Genomic DNA, 15,603 nt, shown 5'->3' with positions numbered 1-15,603 from the left:
GAGTTATGGTTGATTTTATATGATTTTCGAAAGGTTCCGATGGTTTCCAACCTATTCCGTAGCCTCGGTCAAAGTCGGAAACAAAGTGGATACATTGTAACAGGGTTTTGACAGGTTTACGAGCTGAATGGATACATTGTAACAAGGTCTTGACAAGATTACGAGGTCGGAAGTTTCGGTTCCATTGTTCTCGCTGCGGGGGGCCGTCAGCAGCTTGTCAGTAGGTTTAATGAGGCGTGCAAGGGCTCCCTGAGCTAGCTCCTGCAGGACAAATGCACGGCTGTGATTGGCTAAGACGCGGCCATAGGAATAAGCGGAGATACAGGGACGCCCGGTCTACTCGTTCTAAGTATAGAGCGCAAATAGGCATAGAGAGAGATAGGGGAATATATTTATATATGAGCTTATTTCGCTCGTGAAAGGAAGAAGAAAGGAAGTTATGGGAGAAGTGTGGTGCTTGTGCAACGGTGAGGGGACTGGGTGGGTGTACCGTGGGTACCCTCGAGGTCATCGCCTCGGTTGTTCCAAGGGAGAGGGGGGAGAGGAGGTACCCCCCCCTTCCGATCCGTATCAGTGTGTGAAGCTTTCTAAGAGAATAATCATAATAAATTAGCAGCCTAAATTACAAGGGAAAAGTCTTTGGCCCTGCCCACTTGGTCCTCAGGGTGTTGGCCCTCAGAGCAAAGAAAAAGGGACTCCACCCCAGGAGTCGGTCTGGAGAGCGGCAGAGAGTCCAAGTGCAAGAAAAGGAGACAGAAGCAGGGGAGTGGGGGTGGGGGGAGAACAACTCCTGAGGACCCCCAGGCGAGGACCCCCACTAGAGCCAGGCATCCATTTTCCACAAGAAGTTATTCCCTTGTCAGTCAGTTCTGACTTCATGCATTGACTGGAAGGCAGGAGCAACTAGACCGATTCACCTCAGAGAAATCCCTTCAGTTGCCTCCACGTTTTGCATTGCAATCTTCCTTCTAGGAGGGCTAGAGTCTGCTTCCCCTCCTCCTCCTCCTCTCCTTCTTCTTCTTCTTCCTCTTCTCTCCACCTCCTCCTCCTCCTACTCCGTCTTCTTCTTCAGAAGATATCTCATGGTTTGGTACAGTCCCACCCTGGTTCCTAGGAAGACTCATCCATGCTTGCTCAAGGAACATGCAGATGACACCAAACTGGGAGGGGTGGCTAACACCCCAGAGGACAGGATCACACTTCAAAACGACCTTGACAGATTAGAGAACTGGGCCAAAACAAACAAGATGAATTTTAACAGGGAGAAATGTAAAGTATTGCACTTGGGCAAAAAAAATGAGAGGCACAAATACAAGATGGGTGACACCTGGCTTGAGAGCAGTACATGTGAAAAGGATCTAGGAGTCTTGGATGACCACAAACTTGACATGAGCCAACAGTGTGACGCGGCAGCTAAAAAAGCCAATGCAATTCTGGGCTGCATCAATAGGAGTATAGCATCTAGATCAAGGGAAGTAATAGTGCCACTGTGTTCTGCTCTGGTCAGACCTCACCTGGAGTACTGTGTCCAGTTCTGGGCACCACAGTTCAAGAAGGACACTGACAAACTGGAACGTGTCCAGAGGAGGGCAACCAAAATGGTCAAAGGCTTGGAAATGATGCCTTATGAGGAACGGCTAAGGGAGCTGGGCATGTTTAGCCTGGAGAAGAGGAGGTTAAGGGGTGATATGATAGCCATGTTCAAATATATAAAAGGATGTCATGTATAAAAGGAGGGAGAAAGGTTGTTTTCTGCTGCTCCAGAGAAGCGGACACGGAGCAATGGATCCAAACTACAAGAAAGAAGATTCCACCTCAACATTAGGAAGAACTTCCTGACAGTAAGAGCTGTTCGACAGTGGAATTGGCTGCCAAGGAGTGTGGTGGAGTCTCCTTCTTTGGAGGTCTTTAAGCAGAGGCTTGACAACCATATGTCAGGAGTGCTCTGATGGTGTTTCCTGCTTGGCAGGGGGTTGGACTCGATGGCCCTTGTGGTCTCTTCCAACTCTATGATTCTATGATTTCTCTTCTTCTGACCTAAAACTTCTCTAACTTAGCAATCTATTTGCTTTATAGGATTTGCTAGCCCCTCATTAGCACAGACAGAACTTGGCAGAAGACCAAAGGGTTCCTTCCGATCTCTCAGAGGCTTCCTGAGAGCACAGATGGATGAGCAAGACTCAGCTGGCCTTGGAGCAGGAAGAGGCCATGCAATCCAAACTGGGAGCAGTGGGGGATTATGGGAAAACTCTGGGCAGAAGATCCTGGGTGAGGAGGACACACTCCGCTCAGAGGTGCAGAGCCAGCAGCGGAGGCAGTTCTGCTGCCAGGAGGCCAAAGGACCCCGAGAGGTTTGCAGCCGACTCTACCACCTTGACGGTCAGTGGCTGAAGCCAGAAAGGCACACGAAAGCTGAGATGCTGGACCTGGTGATCTTGGAGCAGTTCCTGGCTGTCCTTCCACCGGAGATGGAGAGCTGGGTGAGGGACTGTGGAGCGGAGACCAGTTCCCAGGCGGTGGCCCTGGCTGAAGGTTTCCTCCTGAGTCAGGCAGAGGAGAGAAAGCAGGTGAGAGAGACTTTGCTCTGGATACTCCCAAGGGGCTCCAAACAGGATGGAGAACATCCCATAATGCTCTACTGTTGGCCCATTCTTTTCATGGGAAGGCATCTATAGAATGAGATCTAACACCCTTAAAGCTTCTGTCTTTGTCATTCCCTTTCTAACATTTCTCGCCATTCATTCTCTGTTTTGAATCCTTGTTGCTCTTTCAGAAAAGGGATCGTTTTGCAGAAATGGACCTGGATTCCTGTGAGGCAGAGAGGCCTCCGTTGGACACCAGAGAGAGGCCACTGGGTAAGGAGGAAGGTGGCTTTTCTCCATTTGGTCTCGTTCTGTTGGTTTCCCAACTAATCTGTGAGTTCTTTTTTTGGGGGGGGGGGGACAGTTGGGAACAAGGGTCCAAAGGAAGGGAGAAGTAGTTTTGCACAACTAACATGAAATGGGCACAAGCGTTCAACTGCACTCAGCAGGAAAGGCTTTCTGAAAGGCCCATCTGCCGTTAGAGATGCCCTTTTTCACCTATGAGAGAAGCAGGCACTCCTGGCATTCTGCTTACCTTTTTTCTCTTGCAGGTGACAGAATGATGCCGGCAAAACCCCTTGATCCACCTTTTCATGGAGGCAGAAAGGAAACAGCGGCTGTGGAACCAGATCAGGTCAGGGGAAGCTGCCTTGTGGGGTCAGAGGCCGAGGGATGGAGCAATGTCATGGACTGTTTGGGCACAGAGGAATGGTGGGAGGAAGCAGCCGGGGAATCAGGAAGAGAAGATGGCCCTGAGCCCAAGGAGTGGAGGTGGAGGAAGGATGAGTGGTCAGAGGGAGAAGCTTGGGAAGAGGAGGTGTCAGAAGCTGAAGGGGCAACAGGGCCAAGTGAGCTGGGAGACTCTGAGGCAGAATGCAGTGCAGAATCAGAGGCAGAAGAGGGAGGAGGCGAGTGGGAGGAGGGAGGTCGAGAGGCAGAGGTGAGTCAGGAGAAGGAGGATCCACCAGGGGCTCCCTCTCCTTCTGCCGGAAGCCCCCCTCCCTGCTTGTCTCTCAGAGCCAGGAGACGTCTGTCATTGGAGGAGCAAAGGCGGGCTGCACACTGGTGCATTGTTCAATCGTATGCTAGAAACCCCCCGGGGGGGGGACTTAGAAAGTTGTGGGGAGCCGGGGTCTTCACTCTCTTCAAACTTTGCACTATATAATCTCACTTTTCATATACCTCCGCACTAAAGAAACTTCTACCTAGGCAACTAGTCCATTAAATGATTTGACAGTGCAAACTGACAGCCCCTCTGGGAATGAGCTGCTCTTCTCATTAGGCCTGAAACTCAGCCAGGTCTGTGAATATTGTGTTCTCGCTGATAAAGAGTTAACTCCAGCTGTGAACTGTGGCATTCCTGCCCAGATAACTCTGTGACACCAGCCTTCTGCATGTCGTCTGTAGGATTCATCTGTAGTTTCAGTTTTCATGGAATCCTAGAGTTGAAAGGGACCCCAAGGGTCATCAAGTCCCACCCCCTGCATTGCAGGAGTCTCAGCTAGATCACCCAAGACAGATGGCCATCCAGACTAGGCTTCTTGTATTTCTAGATTGATCACTGAGTGCTAAAATAGGCTTCTAAGCGGTGGATGGATGAGAACAAATGGAGGCCAGGATTCTCCTAGCCAGCCCCATTTGCTGCGAAATATAGCCTGCCCCCCATTCCTCCCCCTCTCCATGCCCCCTTGAACCCCTTGAATTTGGCTCTGGGGCACTGGGAGGGAACATCCCCAGAACAGCACACGAGGAGAGGAGAAAGGGGATCCTTCCATCGGGGAAACTGGAATGCTTGCGTAGGCAGAATAACGTGCAAAACATAAGCTGGAGAGCCACCCATAGTTAAAATGCAGAACAAAAGAATTCAATTAAAGCATTAAAATAGCTACCCATAATTAAAATGTGCAGCAAAGCAATCCTACTGAAATAACGCAGCAGAATTAGATAAACTAACAGATAAACTAACTAACGCAGCAGAATTAGATAAACTAATGTGCAGCAAAGCAATCCTAATGAAATATTGCAGCAGAATTAGATAAACTAACTGGCGAGACCAGAAATTCACGGAAGACTGGAGTAAATTGAAAAGTAATTGTGAAGAACAGACAACGTTTGTAGGGTTGCAAGACGTTTTGTGCGGAGTATTATTAGAAGTATGGAAAAAATGGACAACGGGAGGATGATTTGTTAAGAGATGTAAAGGCAATATAAAGTTAAGAAATGCATAAGAAAGTGGTTAAAATGGTGGATCATCAGAGGTGCTGATGGAAGTCTAAAAAGATTGTATAAGTGATAAGTTTGTGGTACATTTTATAATTTATTAGTTAAAATTAAATATATATATATAAAAAGAAATAGTGCAGCAATTAAGAGGAAGGAAACCACAGAGCATTGTGTAGCATGTCATATTTCTGCTGTCTCAGAGGAGGACATTTCCCTTTTTCTTTTAGGGTCCAGTGTGCTTTGAAGACGTCTCTGTCTGTTTCACGGACGAGGAGTGGGCGTTGCTGGATCCTGACCAGAGAGCTCTGCATAAGGACGTCATGGAGGAGAATTGGGGGATCGTGGCCTCTCTAGGTAAGCCTCCGTGTGGGATCCTCCTATCTGCCTGGAAATTCAAAAAATAGCTCTATGTGACAAACCTTATATATTTTCTTTCTTTCTTTTTTATTGGCATTTTCCAAAAAAGAAAAAACATTAAGAAAAAAACATAACAAAACACTGATACAAAATGATAAATAATAAAGAATTAAATAAAACATTCTTTGCAATCACACATGTTGTCATCATATCTACATGGCGCTAGATCACGCCTCGACTTCCCCCCTTCGCAGTTGCGGTTTTGCTTAGTAATTCTCATCTCTTTTACAGTTTCATCAAGTTTTTTATAAATACATCACAAGAGTTAATCTAATCCTGCTGTAGTCCTTAAGCTTCTACAATTAATTTCTATGTATGTTACAAATTTACTCCATTCTTCTACAAACTTTGATCCTTTTTGGTTTCTAATCCTATGTGTCATTTTCGCTAATTCCATATATTCAAATAATTTTACCTGCCATTCCATAACATTTGGGATTTCTGATGTCTTCCATTTTTGTGCAACTAAAATCCTGGCTGCCTCCGTTGTATACTGAAATAACTTATGATCAACCTTTTTTATTTCGTCCCCTATTATCCCTAATAAAAATGCCTCCAGTTTTTTTGGAAAGGTATACCTAAAAACTTCCTTTAATTCGTTATATATTAGATCCCAGAATCTTTTCATTTTCTCGTATGTCCACCACATATAATATAGGTCTCCATCTTTACTTTTACATTTCCAGCAAGCTTTGTTTCCCGTTTTATACATTTTTACCAATTTGACTGGGGTAATATACCACCTATACATCATTTTTTCTAGGTTTTCCCTTAAAATGGTACATGCTGCAAATTTCATTCCCTTATTCCATAAAGTTGTCCATTTCTCATAATCTATGTTATAACCCAGGTCAATCGTCCGCTTTACCATCACCTCCTTGATTTCCCCGTCTTTGGTATCCCATTCCAATAGAAGACTGTACATCTTCGATAAAAGCTTTGTTTTCCCTCCAAGATTTCTGTTTGATATTTAGTTTTTTCTCACCGAATCCTAATTTTTTATCTTCATTCCATAAAGCATTTACCTGGTGGTATTGTAACCACCCTGTTAATTTGTTTTTTAATTCCTCGTATGTTTTAATTTTCAATTCTCTTTCCGTTTTTACTAAAATTTCTTCATAAGTTATTTTTTCCCCTTCCATGTTCAGTTTTTTTGTTGTTAGTATGTCTTATCGGTGAAAGCCACCAGGGTGTGTTTCTTTCTAATAATTTTTTATTTTTCTCCCAAACCTCATATAGAGCACCTGTGATGGGATGATGAGCTGCTTGTGCGTAAAATGCAAGTCCCTCAGAGTTTGATCAGGTTTTCAAACCTCTGCCTGTGACGGAGCCCCTCCAGCATGGCTGCGTCAATCGCTAGCAGAATCCGAAAGTGGTTGCTTTCGGAATCGTTTCCAACATAAAAGCTCCTTAACGGAAACACGTCTCCTGGACTCTCGGCGTGACAGTTTCCGGCGAGGCGTGGGTGTCCCTATAGGAGGTCCTGAGACCTCCCCACTGTTTTCGCTGGAAGCGTCTCTGAGCCATCCCTCCAACTCACTTTCCCTTGGAGTTCCTGCTCTCCCCCTACTGGTTGCCTCTTCAGCTGCTACGTCTCTCTCAACCTCAGTGAGCCTTTGCACCTCCTGTCTTTCCGATGGCAGTTCCCTGACATCCACCTCCCCTCCAGGGCCCCCTTCACCCCTTCCCGTCTCCTCCCCTACGGGCTGTGAGGAGGTAAAACCCCTGAAAGAACCTTCCTCATCGTCCGAAGTTTCGAACACTTCCCTCCACTTGTTGCTGTCCCTGGTCTCTCGGTACTCCTCGTCATCGGAGTCCATTCCCTCTTCCAACTCCGACTCCGCGAATCCTTCCAGCTCCTCTTCCTCGTCGGTGGTGCCGAAATACTCCCTCCTAAACCTTGCTACCGGCTGTGGTTTCCTCGGGAATCTTTGGTGGAACGTTTCTGTTAAAACCTCGTCATTGACCTCCCCTGCAGTCACCCAGGTGTTTTCTGACTCCGGTTCCCCTTCCCACGCCACCAAATACTCCACCTGATTTCCCTTCCACCTAGAATCGAGGATTTCCGCTACATGATTGCTGCGTTCCCTTTCTTCCAAGGCTGGTCCCCTGGCGTGCTCCCCTTCACGTCCCCCCCTGTATGGTGACAGTAACGACCTGTGGAACACTGGGTGCAATTTCATGTGGTTGGGTAACCGGAGTTTGAAAGCCACTGGGTTGATCTGCTGAATGACCTCAAAGGGTCCCAATCTTTTGGGTCTTAATTTCTTACAACCCCCTTTGAACGGCAACCCTTGGGTTGACAGCCACACCTGATCCCCCACCCTTATGGTTTCACCTTCCCTTCTGTTCTTGTCTGCCTGCTTCTTATATTGTGCCTTGGCCCTTTCTAAGTTGAGCTGGAGCTGATGATGGATCGCTTCCATCTCTTCTACAAAATGTTCGGCCGCTGGAACGCTCCATCTCTCCCCTCCATCCCCTGGAAATGCCCTGGGGTGACACCCGTAATTAGCCAAAAAGGGGCTCATCCCTGTGGACACATTCTCTGCATTATTGTAGGCAAATTCTGCCAGCGCCAACTTTTCGACCCAATCGTTCTCTCTGTCATTGACATAACACCTCAGATATTGTTGGAGGATGCCATTTGCTCTTTCCGCCTGCCCGTTGGTTTCAGGGTGCCGGGCAGTTGAAAAATTGACTTCCACGTGCAGCAAGCTCATGAGCTTCCTCCAGAACCTGGAAGTAAATTGTTTGCCGCGGTCTGAGATCACCCTCAAGGGGGCTCCGTGCAACCTAAAGATGTGTTCTACAAACAACTTCGCTGTTTCTTCCGCTGTGACTGCATGTGAGCATGCTACAAAGTGGCACATCTTAGTTAACAGGTCTACTACTACCATGATGGCTGCTTTCCCCTTGGACTTCGGCAGATCTGTCATAAAATCTATTGATACCGCTTCCCAAGGCCGTTCTGGTGTGGGTAATGGTTCTAATAACCCTGCCGGCGCCATTCTTTCCCCTTTGGCTCGCTGACATTGGTCACACCCTCTTATATACTCCTTTACATCTTCCCTCACCTTGGGCCACCAAAATTCCCTGGTAACCAACCACATGGTCTTGTGTTGCCCAAAATGTCCCGCCGTGGGGCTATCGTGCAACTGCTTGAGTACTCTCCCCCTCAATTCACCTTCTGGTATATACAGTGCCCCTTTGTAATACAATGCCCCATTTCTTTCCTCAAAACCTCCGGGTTTCTCGCCCTCCCCCCTGAGACCTCTGAGCTTATCCTGGGCATATTCATCATTTTCCGTTTCCTCTACCAGTTCTCGTTGCCCCACCAGCGCCGCCCCACACACCCAGCGGTCCTCAGGGATGACATGTCTCTCTTCGATTGCCCCCTCCCCCTCCAAATACTCTGGTTTGCGTGAGAGAGCGTCCGCCCTGACGTTTTCTGGGCCTGGCACATAACAAATTTCAAAGTGGAATTTGGAGAATTCCTGTGCCCATCTCACTTGTCGTTGGTTGAGCACTCGAGCTGTTCTCCAATACTCTAAATTCTTGTGGTCGGTGCACACTTGCACCTTGTGTTGTGCCCCAATTAATAAATGTCTCCACCTCCGGAACGCTTCGTGAATGGCGAGTAGTTCCCTGTCATACACCGTGTAGTTCCTCTCGGATTTATTCAGCTTCCTCGAGAAGAAGGCACACGGTCTCCACTCCGACGTATTCCTCCCCGGTTGAAGAAGTACCGCCCCGATCGCCCGGTCGGACGCATCGGTTTCCACTCTCATGGGCTTTCGTAAGTCCACATGCAGAAGTTGTTCTTCCGAGGCGAAAGCCCTTTTCAGTTCTTCAAAAGCTCGCTCCGCCTCCGCCGTCCAAACAAATTTCTTCTTGCTGCTGAGGCAGTCGGTGATGGGCGCCGTCAAGTGTGCAAAGTTCTTGATGAACTTCCGATAAAAGTTCCCAAACCCCAGGAATCTTTGCACATCCTTCTTGGTCTTCGGTGTCTTCCATTCCAGTACCGCTTGGACCTTGCCTGGATCCATGGCCAATCCCTTGTCTGACAAACGGTACCCCAGGAATTCCACCTCCTTGGTATGAAACTGGCACTGCTCCAGTTTCACCCACAGCTGGTTGGCTTGCAGTCTGCCCAACACTTCTCGAACGTCCCTCACATGCTGCTCCTCATTCTCCGAATACACCAACACGTCGTCTAAAAAGGCCACACAATTCTTGTAGAGCAAAGGTCCCAGGACGTGGTTCATAAAAGCTTGAAAGCACGCCGAGCCCGCTTGTAGACCGAAGGGCATAACGAGGTATTCAAAGGCCCCCAGAGGGGTGAACATGGTGGTCTTCCATTCATCCCCCTTCCTTATGCGTATCAGATTGTACGCCCCCCGCAGGTCCAGTTTTGTAAAAATCTTCCCCTTCCTCACCCTGGTCAAAATGTCATCAATTCGGGGCATAGGAAAAGCCAGGGGTTCCGACACTGCATTCAGGGCCCTAAAGTCCACTACAAGTCTCAGCTTATCTGTGTTTTTTTTGTCCACAAAAAACACTGGGCTGCCCCCCACCGCTCTGGACTCTCTGATGAAACCTCGCTTCAGGTTTTTGTCAATGAACTCCCTCAACTCCTGCATCTCCCTGTCTGACATGGCGTACAGCTTGCCCACTGGGAGTTGGGCCCCAGGGAGTAGGTTGATTTGACAGTCAAAGGGTCTATGCGGCGGCAGTTTGTCTGCTTCCCTTTCGCTGAATACGTTGCTCAGATCTGCGTATTGCGGGGGCACCTTCCCTTTATCCATTACTTCCATCCCGGCTAGGGTGACTCTGGCTCCTCCCGGAACCTTCCCCTGCTTGCAGTGTTCTGGGCAATGCGCTGACCCAAAGGAGACCACCCTCTGATGCCAGCCCACTAGCGGATCGTGTAGCGCCAGCCAGCTCATCCCCAAAATGATGGGAGCTCCTCCCAAGGTGGCCACATTAAACGCTATCCGTTCGGTGTGCCTTGCCACCCTCATTATCATCGGGACAGTCTGTTGGCTAACTTCTCCTCCCAACAGCTCTCTGCCGTCAATCGTGGTCACCTGCAAGGGGTTACTTAAAGGGATGGTCTGTATCTGGTGCTCAGCTGCAAACTCCTTACTCATGAAATTACAGGAGCTGCCTGAATCCAAAAGCGCCTTGATCTGTAATGGGTGTCCGTTTGGCAGCTCTAGCAACACCTCTATCACTAAAGCAGGTCTGGGAGGTTCTGGCGTGGGCACTTTCACTGCTCTTTGGCCTGGCTGCTGTGCCCCGACGGTGGCAGCCAGGCGTTGGCTTTTACTTGCTCCTTGCTTTCCTCCTCCTTTTCCCCAACAGCTCCTGCCATCCCTTGCCATTCCTTTCTTTGTGGGCAGACTCTGGCAAAGTGCCCTGGCTGTTGGCAGAGATAACATTTCTTGGCGCTCTTTCCCTCCTTCTTCCGCCCTTCACTGGGATTTGAAACTGCGCGCGCCCGCGCTGTTCCAACTTCCATCGGCTCTGCCGGCGGGAAAGGTGGCTCTGGAATGTCTGGAATGCGGAAATCCCTCCAACGTTCTCCTTTCCCTTCCCGCCTTTCCAAAGCCCTCGCTTCCTGGCGCGCTCCTATGGCCAGCGCGGATTTGGTCAGCTGATCCATAGACTCCGCCCTGGGCCCCCGGGAAAGTTCATCTTTAACGGCCGAAGAAAGCCCCTCTTCGAAAAGCATCTGGATGGGTTCCGTCGATAGGTCCCACCCCAATTTATGAATCAACATAGTAAACTCAGTCCAGTACTCACGGACAGATCGGCTCCCCTGTTTGCAAGCCATTAACTGCCTTCGCACCACTCCCTGCTCAATGTCGCTGGAAAACATCAGGTCCATGGCACGAAAAAACTTCCTCGTGTCCTTTAGGATCTCATTATTCACTGCCATCAGGGGTCTAACCCAGTCCTTCGCCCCCGATTCGAGATGGCCAATTACAAAAGCCACTCGCGATTCCTCATCGGGGAAGTCATCAAACTGCAGGTTGAGAGCGTATTGCATCTCTGTTCTAAAGGCATGATAGTTTCTGGGATCCCCCCCGAATTTCTGCACCAATCCTGGCACCTTTCTGGCGAGCGGGGTGGTTTTCTCCTTTCCCTTCTCTGCATCCTGAGCCCTCCTCTCCTCAAGCCTCGCCGTTTGCATGGCAAGCTGGATTTCCAACGCCCTGTACCTTTCTTCCAGGCTTGGACCCCCTCCAGCTGCTCCTGCTCCTCCGGTTCCGGCTGGGTCGCTCATGATGCGTCTCCCTGCACAAGCTGGCTTTCGGTGACTTTCGGATTGCTGTGATGGGATGATGAGCTGCTTGTGCGTAAAATGCAAGTCCCTCAGAGTTTGATCAGGTTTTCAAACCTCTGCCTGTGACGGAGCCCCTCCAGCATGGCTGCGTCAATCGCTAGCAGAATCCGAAAGTGGTTGCTTTCGGAATCGTTTCCAACATAAAAGCTCCTTAACGGAAACACGTCTCCTGGACTCTCGGCGTGACAGTTTCCGGCGAGGAGTGGGTGTCCCTATAGGAGGTCCTGAGACCTCCCCACTGTTTTCGCTGGAAGCGTCTCTGAGCCATCCCTCCAACTCACTTTCCCTTGGAGTTCCTGATCTCCCCCTACTGGTTCCCTCTTCCGCTGCTACGTCTCTCTCAACCTCAGTGAGCCTTTGCACCTCCTGTCTTTCCGATGGCAGTTCCCTGACAGCACCTCTAAAAATGTGATTCGAAAAGCCTCTATGAACTTTGGCCTTATTAAGCAACAAATAAGAATGCCAACCATATCTGTTCTTAAATCCTTCTAAATCCAATGTTTTCTAACGTAATCCATTCCTTGATCCAACATAGACAAGATGCTTCATAATATAATTTTAAATTTGGAACAGAGAATCCCCCTCTTTCCTTCCAATCTGTTAATAATTGAAATTTAATTCTTGGTCTTTTTCCTTGCCAGATGAATTTTGATAGTGTTTTTTGCCAATCCTTAAATTGTGTTGATCCCTTAATTACTGGAATTGTCTGAAAAAGAAATAGCATCTTCGGACGAATGTTCATTTTTATTGTGGCCATTCTCCCAGACCAAGATAGCTTTATTCTATTCCATGTGTCCAAATCTCTTTTAATTTTTTTCCCATGTTGTAGTTATCACTGATTAAATTAATGTTTCTCATTGTTAATTGGATCCCTAGATATTTCACTTTTTTCACTACTTTAATTCCATATTTTTGTTCTAACTGCTCTGTCACATTCTTCTCCAGATTTTTGGTCATCATTTTTGTTTTTGTTTTATTTAATTTAAATCCTGATAATTTACCAAACTCCTCTAATTCTTGTAATGCTTTACTGATTGTAATTTGTGGTTCTTCTAGAGTAAGTACCAGGTCATCCACATACGCTTTCAATTTATATTCCTTCTTTCCAATTTTGATTTCACGAATTTCCGGTATTTTCCTCATCCTGTTTGCTATCACCTCTAGAACCATTATAAATAGCAGGGGGGATAGAGGGCATCCTTGTCTCGTTCCTTTTGTAATTTCAAATGACTGTGTCAAATTGTTATTAATAATTAATTTAGCTGTTTGTTTAGAATATATAGCTCTTATACCCTTCATAAATGTTCCCTCTATCCCCATTGCTTCCATACTTTTTAATAAACAATAAATCAATGAAAATTAACACTGCTGGTATTTCATTTCTGATTTCCAGAGATTCTATGATGTTTACAATGTGCCTTATATTATCTTTAAGTTGTCTATTGGGCAGAAACCCAGCTTGATCTTTATGAATGAGGTCTTTCAAGCTTCTTTTCAATCTATCTGCTAATATGTTTGTAAAAATTTTATAGTCATTATTTAACAAAGAGATGGGGCTGTAATTTTTGATATTTAATCTGTCCGTGTCTGGTTTAGGGATCAGAGTTTTGTGCACTTCCCTCCATGTGTTCGGTATATTCCCTCCTTGTATAATATTATTCATAACTTCACCTAATACAGGGATAAGTTGTTCGTCCAAGGCTATGTAATATTTTGTCGAAAGTCCATCTGGGCCTGGAGCTTTGCCTGTTTTCATCCTTTTTATTGCATTTTGGATCTCTTCTGTTGTTATTGGCTTATTCAGTTGTTCTTTTTCTTCCTCTGTTATTTTTTCCCCTTTGAAATTTTCTAAATATTTTTCTATTTTGCTTGTCTCCTCATTCTCCTTCTTATATAAGTCTTCATAAAATTTTTGGAAGATTTTCTTTATTTCCCTTGGATCGTCTATCTGACGATCTCCTAATTTTATTTTATTTATCACACTTTGTTTTTGTCTTTTTCTTAATTGCCATGCAAGGAGTTTTCCTGTTTTATTGGCTGATGCAAAAAATTTTTGTCTCATTAATTTAATTTTCCATTCCACCTCTTGGTTTACTAGTATGGAAATTGGGTTTGTAACATTTGACTTGCTTGTTTGTTCTGATCATCTTTGGGTTTTATCGTTAATTTCTTTTCACACTCTTCTTTTTTCTTTTCTCTCAGCTTTCTTCTGTAATTATTTTGTTTTGAGGAAACCTCTCATGACTGCTTTGCTTGCATCCCAAACAACTTCCAAATTTGTTTCCTTGTTTAAGTTTCATCTAAAACATTCTTTCAGGCTTTCCTTGGCTTTTCCAATAACCTCTGAATTCTCAAAAAGATTTTCGTTCATCCTCCATCTATATGTACCTTGTACATTGCTTTTTACCTCTAAAATTATGGGATTATGATCAGATAAAGTTCGGGGTAGAATTTCACATTTCAATATTCTTGGGGTTAGTTGTCTTGAGGTCCATATTTGGTCTATCCTTCCCCAGCTTTGATGTGGCTCCGAGAAAAAAGTGAATTGTTTTGTAGTTGGATGTCTAAGTCTCCAGACATCTATCAGTTCCAGATTTTCCACCAAATTAAAAAAAGTCTTTGGTAGTTTACCCTGGTCGGCTTTCTTCTTTTTTATTGATCTGTCAATTTCTGGCATTACCACACCATTGTAATCTCCCATTAGAATAGTTTTTTGATCTTCTATTTCTAATAATCTTTCTTCTAACTTCCTGTAAAACTCTACTTTGTTTGTGTTTGGTGCATAAATTGCAACCACATTTATTTTCCCCCCTTGGTAATTAATTTGTACCCCCAGTACTCTCCCTTCTTCATCTTTGCAGATTAATTTAGGTTCCCATTTCTCTTTAACATATAACACTACCCCTCTCTTCTTAATCACATCTGAATTTATAAATTCTACCCCTAATCTTTTATTTTTTAAAATATGTTTGTGTTTTTTAGCAACGTGTGTCTCTTGTAAACAAATTACGTCAAGGCTTTTTTTCTTCAAAACATTCTCTACATTATTTCTCTTAGATTTCTTGTTTAGTCCACATTCACATTCCAAGTTATTAATTTCAAAGTCATTGTAATATATTCTAATCAACCGTAATTAGATTCAAATTCAGATTCTTGTGGTTTCCCCCTTTAGGTTCTCCTCTTCAAATTCTTTCCCCTCTTCTTCCTCTTCTATTTCCTCTTCTTCTTCTTTTTCCTCTTCTTCTCTTCCCTTCTCCTTCTCCTCCTTCTTTCTTCATTCTTCTGGTTCAGATTCCTTTTCTCCAAATCTATATATTGGTCTATCTTCTTCTACCTTTCCTAACTCTTTCTCGTATCTCCTTATAAATTTCTTCACTTCTTGAATATCAGTCAATCTAAATCTTTTGTCTTTATAGTAGAAGAAAATCCCTTCTGGGAATTACCACCTATGTTGTGCACCATTTCTTTTCAGCACACTCACCCGTTGTTTATAACCATCCCTCTTGCGCAGAAATCTAGTAGGAATTTCTTTAAAGATAATAATAGTCCTACCATCTATTATCAGTTTTTTTGGTAACTCATTTTCAATATTGCGTTTCTCATATCTAATGAATTAAATATCATTAGACAATCTCCTGGTAGTTTTTTATATTTAGCCTTTAAGGATCTTACTTTGAGTCTAAATGCATTCTCCACAGTATATTCAATTTCTTCTTCTTTCATATCCATCCATCCTGCCAATTCTCTAATCATTTTAATTTTTATATTTTCATCCATTTCTTCCCCTACACCTCTAAATTTCAGATTCAATTGTCTCTGCCTCATTTCGAGCATGGCTAAACAGTCCCATACCTGCTCCTGAATTTTATTCAGGTCCCCTATCTCCTCCTTGATCTTTTCTGTCTCCCTTTTATTTTCTTTCATCTGTTTTTGAATCCTTTTAGTTGATTCTTCAGTTGTTTTAGATCTAACTATCAGATCCTTAATCTTGTTCGTGAGCTCCTCCACCCCCCCTCTATTTTCTTGTCTAGC

The 15,603-nt window shown here is 45.4% G+C and overlaps 2 protein-coding genes across 2 annotated transcripts in view; both read left to right on the top strand.

The window, feature by feature from the left end:
- Positions 1-15,603, top strand: part of LOC114595246 (uncharacterized) — a 45,935-nt gene that overhangs the window by 1,443 nt on the left and 28,889 nt on the right. The window contains exon 2 of the mRNA XM_077927951.1: positions 5,033-5,159. Coding sequence (XP_077784077.1) covers positions 5,126-5,159 — 34 coding nt within the window. The 5' untranslated portion in view covers positions 5,033-5,125. The remainder of the gene's footprint in view (positions 1-5,032; positions 5,160-15,603) is intronic.
- The window catches only part of LOC114589761 (uncharacterized), a 498,312-nt gene continuing 484,591 nt past the window's right edge, over positions 1,883-15,603 (top strand). The window contains exon 1 of the mRNA XM_077927915.1: positions 1,883-2,567. Coding sequence (XP_077784041.1) covers positions 2,166-2,567 — 402 coding nt within the window. The 5' untranslated portion in view covers positions 1,883-2,165. The remainder of the gene's footprint in view (positions 2,568-15,603) is intronic.

The sequence above is a fragment of the Podarcis muralis genome, chromosome 4 (genome assembly GCF_964188315.1).
Source record: "Podarcis muralis chromosome 4, rPodMur119.hap1.1, whole genome shotgun sequence".
NCBI classification, from domain to species: Eukaryota; Metazoa; Chordata; class Lepidosauria; order Squamata; family Lacertidae; genus Podarcis; species Podarcis muralis.
This window is presented reverse-complemented; position numbering and strand designations above follow the sequence as displayed.